The sequence below is a fragment of the Bidens hawaiensis genome, unplaced genomic scaffold, assembly GCF_021521415.1.
Source record: "Bidens hawaiensis isolate Kalapana, Puna unplaced genomic scaffold, B.hawaiensis_p1.1 tig00001575_1, whole genome shotgun sequence".
Classification (NCBI taxonomy): Eukaryota; Viridiplantae; Streptophyta; class Magnoliopsida; order Asterales; family Asteraceae; genus Bidens; species Bidens hawaiensis.
The window spans coordinates 2688573-2703018 of record NW_027491088.1 but is presented as its reverse complement, the minus strand read 5'-3'; the positions used below and the strand labels follow the sequence as shown (position 1 = coordinate 2703018).

General features: G+C 31.7%; 1 protein-coding gene and 1 pseudogene across 2 annotated transcripts; both read right to left on the bottom strand.

The window, feature by feature from the left end:
• Positions 1–2663: 2663 nt before the first annotated feature.
• Positions 2664–3960, bottom strand: LOC143585887 (protein LURP-one-related 12-like). The gene is made up of 2 exons (XM_077067566.1): positions 3539–3960; positions 2664–3350 (listed from the first exon to the last, which is right to left on the bottom strand). Exons 1-2 carry the CDS (start codon positions 3752–3754, stop codon positions 2943–2945), a joined length of 624 nt encoding a protein of 207 aa, XP_076923681.1. The 5' UTR covers positions 3755–3960; the 3' UTR covers positions 2664–2942.
• Positions 3961–10855: 6895 nt separating this feature from the next.
• Positions 10856–12449, bottom strand: LOC143585877 (delta-9 acyl-lipid desaturase 1-like; annotated as a pseudogene). Its single transcript, XR_013144610.1, has 4 exons — positions 12056–12449; positions 11466–11828; positions 11275–11381; positions 10856–11199 (listed from the first exon to the last, which is right to left on the bottom strand). The product of XR_013144610.1 is annotated as a delta-9 acyl-lipid desaturase 1-like (transcript).
• Between the last annotated feature and the right edge of the window lie 1997 nt (positions 12450–14446).

Genomic DNA, 14446 nt, shown 5'->3' with positions numbered 1-14446 from the left:
TATATATTCTGTGTGCAAATGTAAACGACAGCATTAGAAAGTGAACTTTGAGGGACTTCTATAAAGTTGAGTTATCTTCATATTTATCTTGTGATAAAATAGTAGTACAATAATTGATCTCATCATCTAAAAACCCATGCGGACATGGGGTCGATCTAATTAAGTGGCTTTGTTAGTGTTTATGAGGACTTCGAATAGTGATCGATATGTTTAGGTTTGATCCTATATTGATATGAATGGCTTTGCTTTTGTATACATTTGGTTAAGTTGTAGTCTTTGATTAAGTGGTTTTATTATTGTTATATATGTTTTTTATAGTTTTGTTTCTAATTATTTTTTTAGTTTTATATGTTATTGTCCGCCTACCTGCTATGTTGTTGTAATATCTATGTTTTTATATAATGAAAGATTATCTTAATTTAAAATATATATATATATATATATATATATATATATATGAATACAATTTACAAAAAAAAATGTTATTGTCCTTTTTCCTAATAAATAATATGTACACTTATATCAACGTAATATATGTGTTCACTTATTGTAACTAAACAGACAAGCTAATATGGACTATATAATCTAGTAATCCTATTATGGAAATTAAACGTTAAAAGTGTGTAGAGAAAATGACACATAAGATCATGAGATATATATATTTAAATCTTTCATGTGAGCTACGTATACCTTTATACTCTTCATCAAATCTTTGTTACTATTATAAAATCGATCGCTCTAACATAAATTTAATGCATTTGCCTAAATTTTGTATGTTACAGGTCATAATTAGGACAAGAGTTTTAGGCTTCTTGATCAAGATGAGCTTCTTTTAAAAAAACTACAAGGATGTGAATGATCGTTTGCATTTGCGAAAGCATGATTGTGAGTAGACAGAGAGAACATTAACGGGTTCAACTTTAACTTTTGTGTTGACATCCCCCCCCCCCCCCCCCCCCCCTAAATATCAATTCACATTCATAAATTAACAAAAGGTGATGTTACAACTTACAACGACAGTACGACACTGCCCCTAATGTATATCCACATGTTTGTTAAATTATACGGGTCGTTGACTACTTAATCTGCACAAGTATCACGATGTTTTGCATATTAGTTTTATTAAAAAAAAGGTATCAAAAATACAACTAAGACTGATTCTGTATCCACAAATGGGACCATCTCCTGTTCTTCTCATTGTATTATTGAAAGTATTGTATGCAAGATACAAGGATCCACACCTAATGATCATGATCTATTTTATTAAAAAAATAGGTTGTTTTGGGTAATTTTTATCCGTTTAATGTGTTGAATTAGCTAGGTTTATTTAAATTATTCAATAGGTCAAACGAGATACTAGTAACTTATGGATTCGCTAGCATGTCAAAATTTTAATTTGTTTACCTTATAATGAACATTAATGTGACGTCTTCATTTAACATGGTAATTAGTAATTACTGTGGCAAATGATCTTTGATGTTAGTATGGCCAACTTGCATTATATAAAATGGATCCGTTTTAAATGCAATCAAATCTCCCATGAGGAACCCGTTTTTGTGGGGTGTTTATAATCGAATATTCGTTATATAATATATCATTTAACCACTTGCATGATATAATATAAAATTTCAGGTATTGTATTAATTGCCCCAAGCTTTGTATGACCTCAAGTTTACGCCCTTTGAGCAAGCACATCTATGAGATAGATGATCGCTCAATCTAATTATGTGATACACTAACGGAATAATAAACAAAACATTGGTTAAAAATTTTAAAAGATCTGACCAATTATATACCATAATATTATGGTCGAAGCATTAGCAACGACATGTCATCAGAAAGGAGTGAAATTAATATATTTCACTTTTATTTTTATTTTTATTCGGGAAACAATAATAGGTTAATTTTGTCGCGACAACAAGTCATTTGGACAATGCTAAATTTTAGTTTACTAAATCTTTATTTTTAGTAATAAAAAATGGTTCAATCTTTTCAAAATGACTTAAGGGATAACCTATAGCAAAGCTGCATACTGCGACAGCATTTGTTATTTATAGCGTTGAAGTTGAGCCGACGAAACTTATTGCAATGAAATATCGTCGCTAAAGGCTATGCCAACGAATAGAGGCATGTTGTCATCAATATAGCCACGAATCAGAGCTTATAGTGAATATTGGGATGCTCAATGTATAACAATTTTCAATAGGGTAAATCGGTTATGCTTTCCAATAACCATTTATTTTTATGGTTAGTCTATTTCAATAAGTATTTAAATGACCAAATTAACCAAACCCATTTTTTTATATAAATAACACATTATGATTTTGTTGTAAGTTTTTTAAGTAACATATTAGCTACCACTTTATCATCTTTAGTAGTCAAGACGAATATTTATATATATTTTATTTGACGTAACAAAATTAATAATTGAATTGTTGACTGAAATTAGCTTCAATCTACTCACATCCAAATTATATACAACAGTTACGGTTTTGAAAATCTAAAATCGAAACATGAATTGTAAGTTCGATTTTAATAATAACCAAACTGGCTCATTCACGCCCTTCAAACCAAAAGGGAGAGTGAATGAGTGATCATCCGACCTCCTCCCTCTTTTATTTCACATCTTTTTTGATATTCACCGACTACGTTAAATCAACCAGTATTATAAATGATAAAATATTTATATATGTAAAAAACATAACTCATTTGAAAAAAAAAACAACTAATTATAAGAAATATATTACATAGATTGTCCGTTTAACGTTAAACCAACATGTTACTTTCAACTTTAAGTACAGCCCCACTTGGGCTCTCTCTGACTCTCCATGCGGTTGATAATTTAATGGTACCATATATATTTCTAAGCCACCATTATTACTTAGAAATATTCAAACATATTTTCACCACAATAATTAAAACCAAAAACAAAAAATCAAAACTCAAGACGACAAATTACAATCTGTGGCATGGTCTAGATCAACAACTGGACCATCATCTCCATCATCACCGTTGATCTGATCCAAAACCAAAACCAATCCCATTGCAAACGCACCATCAAACCCTGGCTTCAAAGTTAGCAAGAATACGTCTTTCCCAAGCATTACATTTGTTGTAGCATCCACTTTGCGTCTTATTTCCGCCATTGTTTCCTTAGCCGAGTCGTAAATCGTACAGTTTCGGTGTACGAATTTCCCTTCGATTTGGTACTCCTCCGTTCGATCCCTGAACAATTCCACTGTCATGTTTGATCGACCGATTATAGATGATCGCCTCACGCTAAATATCGGCTTCTTTCCTTCCCACCTCTCGCCTAAAAATCCCTCCCACCTTTGATGCAAACTCGGCCTCTGTTATATTGAAATATAGTTTTTAGGGTTTTAGTACTGCGCGTCCCCATATATTATAATAGAGTAATAGACTAATAATAATAATAATAATAATAATAATAATAATAGCTAATTGAGTGGAATGTAAAAAAAGTACTTTTTTTACTGTCTTACATGGTATCAAAGCAAGTAATAATTAATATACATACCTTACGGCGGACGGTGAGAAGACACCGTCCGTTAGGGTCCATAAGCACGAGCTCGCCAGCATCTCGTGAGTCTGGACCATAAGAATCAACACGAAAAACGAGCTGGCCGTGGCAATCGTAGACAGCAAACCCGTCTCCTGCGAAGAAAAGGGACGTTTTCATAACCGTAAGATGCGTTTCCTTTTCGTACACGAATCCTTCTTCGACGATAACCATATTGGTACGAATTCAATTACTTGGGGATTAATATTTGGAGGTGTAGAATGAAGGGTTTAAAGTAGTTTTGTGACCACGTAAAATGAGGCTAGAGTGGAGTGGAAGATGATTAATATTATGTGTGTGATAGAGAGAAAAAGAGAGAGGATGGAAAATGGGGTAGAGATTATGATATTTAAGGGACTTGAAGAACGTTCACACACCACATGACGGTGGTAAAGTCGTACCATATGGCTCACACGGTCATGACAACTATAACGTAGAAGATATTAGTTTTTTATAATTTAATTTTGTTGAAATTTGTATTTGAATTTAGGCTTTAGATATTTTGTATTTGGTTGAGTTGTAGTATTTAGATTTTTGAGTTTTGACTATATGTTGTTGGTTGAAAGTTGGGCATAGTCTTATAGATCAAGTGGATTCAAAATTGAAATTGAAGGACGCTCTAGAAAATAAAGAGAAGAATGAGAAATGAATAAATAAATAAATACGATTTCATATGTTATCGAGTTGAATGGAAAAGATAAGAGTGTGTTAACGTTGAGTTTTAGTAACTGGTTGAAGGCAATTTGGAAAAATGTCGGAGTTTTATACTTCCTGCTATTCAAATCTCTTCGCAATTGAAAGGAAAAAAGATAGGTATCATTTTCCTTTGTTTTTTCTTATTTTATATCAACTTCTTTTAATAGAAAAAAACTAAAGAACATGACTTTTCTTCCGCTGGAAGCTCCTTTAGTTCCCTTTTTTTCCAAAATACAAAATCTTAATTTACAATATAAAATGTATTACTTTCAAACATGATTTGAAAAAAAAATGTGATTTAAAAGTTTAGAGTGAGGGGTACGAATTATAATTTCTAAAAACATAATGAAGTTAATTTAAAAGTATATTAGAAATAGTGCAAATATAGTGACAACTTAAAGATCGATTTGAGTATGATGTTTACATGACATTGTCATGAACAACTCTAAAAAAAACTCTTTTTAACAATTCTAAGTTTATCAACATGTCTCAAAACTTTAATAGTTTATTCATTTTAGACACGTTACTAAGAACGCAAACACTTCATCATTAAACTTAATTCACAATTAAATGAACTTATTGAGTATTTCATTTGAAAGAACTTTAATAATATCTTTTTAAATCACTAGACATGTTACTTAATTATAACCACGTATCAACACGGATGTTGGATGCAATGTTTAAGGTATACTTTATTTTAAATAACAAATGATAAAGTTTCACTCTGTTTGCATCAAAATAAACACATTTACATTTTTTTAATCATGGCGAAGATTTCCATAAAAACGTAACACAAAGCTAGCCAGAGCTAGAATTACAATAAAAATATCTAAATAATTGCTACACCTTTAGCCCTTTAGGACACTAACTCAATGAAACAACATTATAACGACCACTTAGACAAACAATTTTTCGGGGCATATTTTTCACCCAAAGAAACGGGTTCCACTTAATATCTTCCACCATTTTGATGTTGATATCGACTTGCTATCAAACAACCATATTTAAATGTGGTATAGGTTTGGAGTAAATTGTTAATGAAAGTTAATATTATGATTACAATTGTATGTCTCAACTTTTATAGTTAATGTCCAAATAAGCATGGTTTGAGATATCAAATGCGTCTTTCTAGTAAATTAAATCACTTCATAAGGACTCCATCGGTTCCAACTAAAAGACAGAGCATTGGAAGTTAGAACTTGTATATGTTATAAATTTATAATGGTTTAGTGGCCTAGTGGCAAAATCTATCTTTAAATCACCTTTTGTCTAGTTACTTCTAAATTTCTAATAAGTTTTGTGGTTAAATGCTAATGTATTATCTACCAACGTGGAAAGTTGATAATACTAATTAAATTTAGTCCCAATAATATTATGACAAGACACCAAAAATAGTATAAACGTGGCAAGAGCAAAGCGATATATAAGATGAGTGGGTGGCCGCCTTTCTGCTTTAGACCAAAATATCTTCATGGATATGTTTTAATACTTACTTCGGGTTTGTTTATTATCGACGTTTAGCATATAATCATAATTTGATGATTATTAATAGTAACTAAATACTATAATAAGTTTGATTAACTGTTTTGTTGTGTTTTATAATGTGACAAAAGTGTCGTATTAGATATTTATGTAACATTTTTGTATTAGTGTAATAATGTATACTATTGGACCACTATGCATCAATTATTGATAATAGCTCGTTAGAAAATGATACATGCCCATCAAAAACATTATAAAATTAGTGCACGTGGTACGCCCTACTCTGTATAATACCACAGGTTTCATTTATATATAGATATGTGGATACACATAATGAACAAAAATAAAAAAATAAAAAAAAACCGACGGGTATAGAATGTAAAAAAAAAAATTAATTTATAAATGATATGAATGAATCTTGATATGACATTGATGACATGGGTACGTATGCTAACCAAGTCAACATACGAACCTGGGAAGTGCACTTGGGTGAGCAAAATCGGTACTGGTACCGGTTAGTACCGGTACCGAACCAGTACCGATTTAGTACCGTTGGTAACGAATCGGTACCAATTTTTTGAGTTTCAGTACCGGTACGGTATCGGGACCAGTACGGTACGGGATGGGACGGGACCGGTATTTCCCGAATTTTTACCTTCAATCTCGGTACCGTCCCGGTTCGGTACCAGTACCGAACCGAATATTTCGATACCGGTACCAAGAATTTGCAATTTTCGGGACCGAGACCGGTCGGTACCGGCACGGTCCCGATCTCATCTCTACAGTGCACGAACCAGCTGAACGAAGGCTGATCAGAAGAACTTATACTTTCACACTGAGGCTGATCAGAAGAACCCCTTATGTGGTAAAACAAACATATAACATGATCGAAGAGAAAGAGAAACACGATGAAAAAGATATAACCAGGGATGATAAAGTTACACATTGAGGACCGTTGTCAAGTCACGTAAAAGATTTATCTTATATTTAATGATGGGACTAGATCGAGTAAAATTGATCGTATATATTTCTTAATTTGTGATCATTAATTGAGTTTATGTCCACACGCTTCCCTCTCAGCTATTTAGAATTTAGTGTGACCACACTTTTTTTAATTATAACTAAACTCGATTTCAGACCTACTCCTTTCAGTACGGGCTGTGTTCCTTATCATCTTATGGAATCTATGAAAATGTATGAACAAATATGTTTCAACAATACCTGAAGATGATCAAGGATGATACTTCTCTTTGTTGAAGTACTAGGTCTAATGTACTGATGAATATGTAATTATTTATTTACCTTTTCTTGTACGTTTTTGTTGGGCTCTTTGTGGGTTCCGTTTTGGGCTGAAATCGGGACCTAGTTTATAAACATGGCCGTTCAAAAAAGAATAAAATTTTATAACTAGTGGTTGATAAAACTTGTTTTTGATGACCTTATTTTAGAGGGCTTGAGCTTGATTTCTCCATACTTGACTCTTGCTCTTGACAAAAGGCTCTTAATGAGGCAACCTTTACATAATTGGATTCATTAGACGCCATTGCCAAGGCTGATCACTTATCTATGCCAAAAAAAATGAAAAAAAAATAATAATAATAAAATAAAAATAAAAATGTCGCAAAACGCAAAAAAAAAAAAAATCAGTTGGGCTAAAGATGGCGATCAGAACTGGTGCTTTCTTCTTTGTGTTTTTAGTTCAAATATTTTTAAAGGTTGATTACTTGGCTAGATGGTGATCAATGAGATGTAGATAAACATTTCAAGTTGACATAACAAAGGGACGTCTTCCACTTCTTTAAAATGAAATTTGACAATCATCACTCCATTAGGCCCAAGTTAAATGGTGATGGCTTCAAAAGACTTTTTTATTTTGATGCAGATAGCTTTGGTTTCTCCTTGCTCTAAATCTGAGATCAAACTAGTCAATTGGGACTGTGGTAACGAATGATTGCGACCCTAGTGCGTTTACTTTTATATTCCTGAAAACCTTTTGCAACCAATTAGCGTGCTCTCTTTGATAACCTGCTTCAATTAAAGTATTTAATTGGAATAATCTCGTCATAATAGGGGTTGGATTGGGTGATATATCAGAATGAGTTTGGGTCAGAACGGGTATGAGTCATGATAAGTTTTTTTTTTTTTTTAATAAAAAGGTTAGGATGAGTTAACTTTACCCATTTTTACCCAAGTTAAGGTTAAAATATAAAAGGTTTTAATTTTCTCAACCCGTCTTTACCTCTTTTAAAAATTATTTTGATTCATTCTGACTCATTTCAATACTTAAAATTATTTATATTGACCCAAAATATCCATACGGGCTTTCTTTGCCAGCCCTAATTTCGTCCCAATCAAAGTTAACTACTTTTATGGTGTAAATATAGGCTATACGCTTAATATGTGCTTTGCATGGGGAATTTGCCAACCATCTCTTACCATTAGTGCTGAGATTGTTAGTCGGTAGTCACAAACTTATTATTTGTGTAAAATGTCAATAGTTGGTACTTCCTCAATCGAGAATTTTGTCCGACTAGCTTCCTTCACCGCATCCTCTTCGACAAAAGATAATATTCTTCATGCCATTCATCTCATTGCTTTTGGGGGTCTTTTGACGCTCACGAATTGGCTTCGTATACAATGGCAAGCCAGTTTGTCCACATAAAATTGTGAAAGATATAATTAAGATTTTTGAGTTCCTATGGATTGTTAATCAAGTGAAATTCTATTGTATACATTGCGGGCTTGGTGCAACTTTAATTTCATTTTTGGTCCGTTTGTGTTGATGTTTTGTTTTATGTTGAGCTCATTTCTAGTCTTTGGTGATTTATAAAATTTTGTTACCGTCCGAAAAAAAAAAGTAAATAATAACCAAATAGCACCGACTTAATTGGCGATGCCATTAAATAGTAGTAAATAGTAATATAGAATGAAAAGAATGAAAATGATATAGTTGGACTTGGAGGAAGCATTCAACCTTTTAGGTTACCGTTGTCAACTTCTAATCTCTTCCGTCCATCTCGCTACGATATGCATTTGAATTTTGATTTGAATCTTCACCTGTAATTAACCTACCACAAACAACTTTACAACATAATTCTTTCCTAATTTATTGTAGTTATCTAATATATGTAATTTACAAAATAGTATTTAAAATACAAAAAGGATGTTACTCAGTAGGAAAAATAACAACGATCTATAGCGACAGTGTCATTCTTCGAATATGTATAGTAAATTGATGTAACCCTTCGTATATTTGTATATTATTATGCATAAACACGAGTATTGGGTCTTAGATAACACTAGCATAAATTTCTTGAGATCACCTGACAGGCTCGCTCATGTAATTTAACAAAAAGTTCTTTATTTAAATAAAAATAAATGCCATATGTATTATAAAAAATGAATGAGTAAAATAACCAGTACAAATTTAAAATGTTATAAAATTTAAACACAAAGAAAATGTGAGAAAATTATGAAAGCGGAAGTAGTACATAACTTTTTAAAATATGTATATGAATCACGCAAGTATATTCATTTTAAATATAACTTGTTAACAACTAGTATCGATCCCTGGTCACCTCACTACAAAGCAGCGTGTTTACATATTGAGCTAGCGATAATAGTAATCCGCTTTTACCTAACATTTCCATATGTGGAATGGATTAGTAATTTATGTTCTTTTATGTCTTTACTCTAGGATGGTGTTCGTATACAAAGTTACTTCTCTACTAGATAAGGATTACCTTTGGCAACGGAATTGAGAGTTAGGACTTTTCATAGTCATATTGTCATTGTGAATTATTATTGACCACCAAGTTATAATTCAAACTATTAAATGCAATTTGGAATTTACTAGTTAGAGTTGAACTTATAAGATAAAAATATATTCAAAAGACATAAGTTCAGCATCAGTCCAATTTGCTAGTACCAAACGGCCCAAACCAGTGGTGAAGTCTTGAACAGGCTTTGCTATGTAAAACTAATGGTATAGGCGTAGGCCCGGAAACAATATTTACTTGCAGGTGATGGGCTGTCCAAGATTATAGATCAAATAACTAAAAGGAAAAAACGACGATGTTACTTTTTATTCAATAAAAAATTGAATAACACTGTTTTTCAAAACTATTTTACATTTTTTTATTATTCCAAAAGGAACTAAAATTTATATCCAAAAATAACTTAAAATTGAGTACAATGGCACACCGCATATCATTCAATAATTTTATTAATTCTATTTCAAGTGATTTTATTTTCTCTCATCACATACAACATTTGAAATATTTTGTAGGTTTATATTTTATATTTTAGTTGAATGGCTAAAATAAATAAAGAAATAAAAAATTAAAAAAATAAGATCTAACAAAGAAATTGAAATGTGATATAATTAGATTTAAATTTGAAATTTGTCAAAACAAATCAAAAACTATATATGCTAACACCATTTACTGGCTGGCGTTGGCGCCGCCACCAACTTCAACTACTTGTTGGTCACCTCCATGTCTAGTAGTGGAGGAAGTGACGAGGAATGATAGGTAGCGGCAATGATGACTAATAGAACATTGAGTCATTGATGGTTGCAGAGGTAGTAATGATGATTGGATGTGGTAGTTGATAGGTTGGTGCCTGGTGGTGGTGAGAAAAGGGGGGGGGGGGGGGTGATGATATTATTAGCGAAGGAGTCCAAAGACTCCCAACCCCTTTGCTTGAGTCTCTTCAAGAGTTAGAATCAATGTTGTTTTTCTTTTCATAAAAAATGCATAGGGAATTCAATTCTTAACCAAACATGTCATAAATGAAATTCATATTTCCATTGCAACAAATTTTTTATGAAGTAAATATGTTAGATTTATGATTCGAATTCTAATCATATCTGATACGCGATTTCAATCATATTATTACCTTATATATCATTTTATAATTTCTAACTCCTCATTACGAACTACTTAATATTTCATTTATTCAACTCATGTTATATACGAGTTTATAACCTAGTTAATATATGCTTAACTAGTTAACTACATTAAAAATGCACTATATAGTTCAAAGGTCATTTAGTTCATTTAAGAGGCAATTCAACATTAATCTAACCAACAATTATCAAATAAACTCATTTATAAATACATAACACATATGTATTTTCTAGGAGTTTGAAATATTAGTTCTTTGTATGACATTAGAAATCCTAACCAAACATGAGTTAATGCATCCATTGAAAATTGTTGGAGCATCATCTTAATTTGTTAGCAGAAGCAAAGGATTTCTTAAGCATGAGTGCTTGAGTTGGCAACTTCACATTGGTGGCCAATCCAACTGACTTAAGAAAGCAAATCATATACCAACACATATCAATTTGCCACCATTCCAAACCATGTCGAGCTGAGAACTCAAATGCATGATGATTGTTATGCCAACCCTCACCAAATGTTATCAACGCGACCCACCTGTATTCAACATTTCTCCATTAGACCACACATTTTAGAGAGTTTCGATATATAAAGTTAAATATTGAAACATACCAATTATTTCTAGACAAATCACCGGTGTTCCACACTCGTTTTCCCCATATATGACAAGCTGAGTTCACTAGAAAAGTCGCGTGGTAACCCCATGTGTTTCTAACACCCTGTATGTGTGCATATATGCACTCTTTTTATACTCATATAGTTTAATCAAATATTTGAAAAGAATACATGATAAGATATATTACCATAATCCAAACAAGGTAGGGGAAACCACCCCAAGCATAAACGAGTGCCCCAAATCCAAAGATATGCCACATGTATGTTCTTTTGATGAACCTATAGAACGCTTGGCTTTTTAAATCTTCTACATTTTTACGCTCTTGGTACTGAAAACCGTATAATTATAATATTATAACATGGAAGAGTTTAGATATATAGAAACAAAGTAAAGTTATATGATGTTTCACCTTTTCCATAATGTAGCCACTGTCAAATAACCAACCCATGTGGCTAAACCAAAATCCGTAAGTGGGAGTATGTGGATCTTTCTCCAAATCAACATATTGATGGTGATACCTATGTATACTTACCCAATATATAGGATCTCTCTACACACATAAAGAAAACCAACTAAATATTTTGTTGGATTTATAAGACTAAGTGCAATAACACATATTCAAGTCAAGATACTGAAAAAAGACTTTTTCTTGTTCCATTAGTACCATATTTTGTGTTTCAAATTTCAATACTCAACTTCTCTATGATAAATAAACGGAAAACTCAATAAAGAGTTAAAAATCGAGTAAAAACGAGTAAAAGACATGTTACGTCAAACCTGGATAGCTTGAACCCCTAAATAAGCACATGTGTATTCGAGCCATTTAGGTAGCTTGAGACTATGATGTGCAAGAAGCCTATGATAACACATGGTTATACCCAACATCCCAGTTAACATGTAAAGCAAAACTGCTACCCAAAAAGCATCCCAACAAAATGTAGATGGTGCGAAAAATGTCAAAACATGAACAAATAGTATCCCAGCGGCCATTTTAATGTCCAGAGACATCCATTTACGTCCCCACAAAAGGTTTCTTTTCCTTGTTACCATCACATCAGAGAGTAATATTCTCTGATGCCCGAATTCCTTTGCATCATTTGACGACATTTTTGTATTGTGCTAGATATTTTTTTTGGAATAAAAAATATTATTCTCCTAACAAGCTAACATATTACACACTTGCTACTAGGCGTGTGGAGCACGTACTTACAGAGGAGTTCAAGCATGAAGGATGCATATGCATGGTGAACGAAGATAAAGAAATAGTAATGACATTAATTTGCCACTTGCCTCTTATGGCAAACTAAATGATGCTCCAGTGCTCAACTGAGAATCAATGATATATATTGTTTTTAACTGTTTATCTGCAAAATATAGTTTTATTACTTTATATAATTTGAGTTCACAAATATATAGAATAATCTTTACCATCTTCTGAGGTTAAAAGTTGTACTTACAAACCTAACATTTTTTTTAGTTCGAGTTTAATATAATTGGAATTGTATAGGTTAAAAATTAGAGGGTTATAAATATGAATTATTTGTAATCAAGTTAATATGATTACCTAAATACCGGAGTAGCTTGGAAAATTTAAAAAATTAAGCTAACAAAAGTAAAAAGTTTCAAACAAAGGAAAAAAACTATTCAATAACATTTACAAAAAGAATTAATAGATTTACTATTTCACCTAACTATATATCCAACAAGTTAGTACAACAAACAGATTTTGTACATTTAATTTATAACCTTTGTATCTCAATAATTAGTAACAAAAGAAGAAGGTTTGTTAACAAAGACAAAACATTTAAACATTTAAATTCTGAAGGGGAGGTTCGGGATCAAGTCCCACAAACAAAAATGATTAAAAGAAATTTGCTATTTAAAAACAAAATGTATCAGAATTAAAAACGATATAAAAACACTAAATATGTTAACATAGGTTTTCTGAAAAATAAATTTGCTTAAATAGTGTGTTTTATACCTTTATCCGCTAAAGTCCTTGAGACGCTATTGACATGTTAAAATATGTAGTTATTTAGTTGAAGTTTCCAAACATATTATGCTTAACATGCGTAATAGTGACAATTTAAATAAGCAATCATAAAAAAACTCAAAAGTTTCTAGCTCATAAAAAACCTCTGCCACCACAGCTGCTTCGTTCCTTCGACTTAGATTGTTTTGCTCTCGTCACTTGTTTACGTTTTAATTTTATACCGTTTTTCTAATTAATTCCTGGATAATTATTTTATTTTGTTTACATTTTATACCGTTTCTTTAATTAATCTCTACTTTCAAATGTTTTTAACTTTTCCTAACTGTACATACATGGCAGCATTATAGGGGCTGGCAATTTACAGGAGTAGGCATGTGAAAGACAAGAAAGCCCATTTAATTTCCATCATAATTTAATGTTGTTATTTTAACTTCATCACTTGTTTTCGTAGCTAGCCACACATTCATGTGAGATTTTTGCACCATTGCATCCATGCAATATATGCAACTTGAAAGCTGGGCCTGAGCTAAGTAATCCCAATTCGTCATCGGGTTCGAGCCAAGGGCGGATCTATGTTCCTCCAACGGGGAAGCATCCCACTTTAAAAATATATATAGGGGATGGTTCAGGCGAGAAGTGATCTTAATGTGAGAAAATGTAAGAAATAAATTTTAGTCCTTAATTGTATTTGATCAATATATAATCATTAACTAAAATGACAAAAACTGTAAATTTTATTTCTTTTATATTAATTGACTTTAACTCAAAAGGGTATTTCTGTATTTTTTTGTGTAGAATCGTTTTAGGAATCGTTGTTTTCTAAACATATCACTAGTTTTATGCCTGAAACATTCTTTAATTAAATGTATCACTAATATATAAGGTGGATGTAACACAAATGTATCCTTAATTAGTTTACGATAAACTTTTTGTTTGCAATCTAAAGGTTTTTTAGTTTTCTGAAGTTTTAAATAAATGGCAAGTTTTATATAATTGAAATTTTGTAATGTAAAATGTATGTTTTTTTTATTTTGCATCTATTAATGTCGTTAAATGTAGGAATAACTTTGTTATTATGTTGAATAGATTATGTTAAATTGTGTTGTGATGGAGCAACGTAAAGGAAAAACCATAATATGTTGTATCAAATATTGTTCTGGTAAAACTTTATTCAT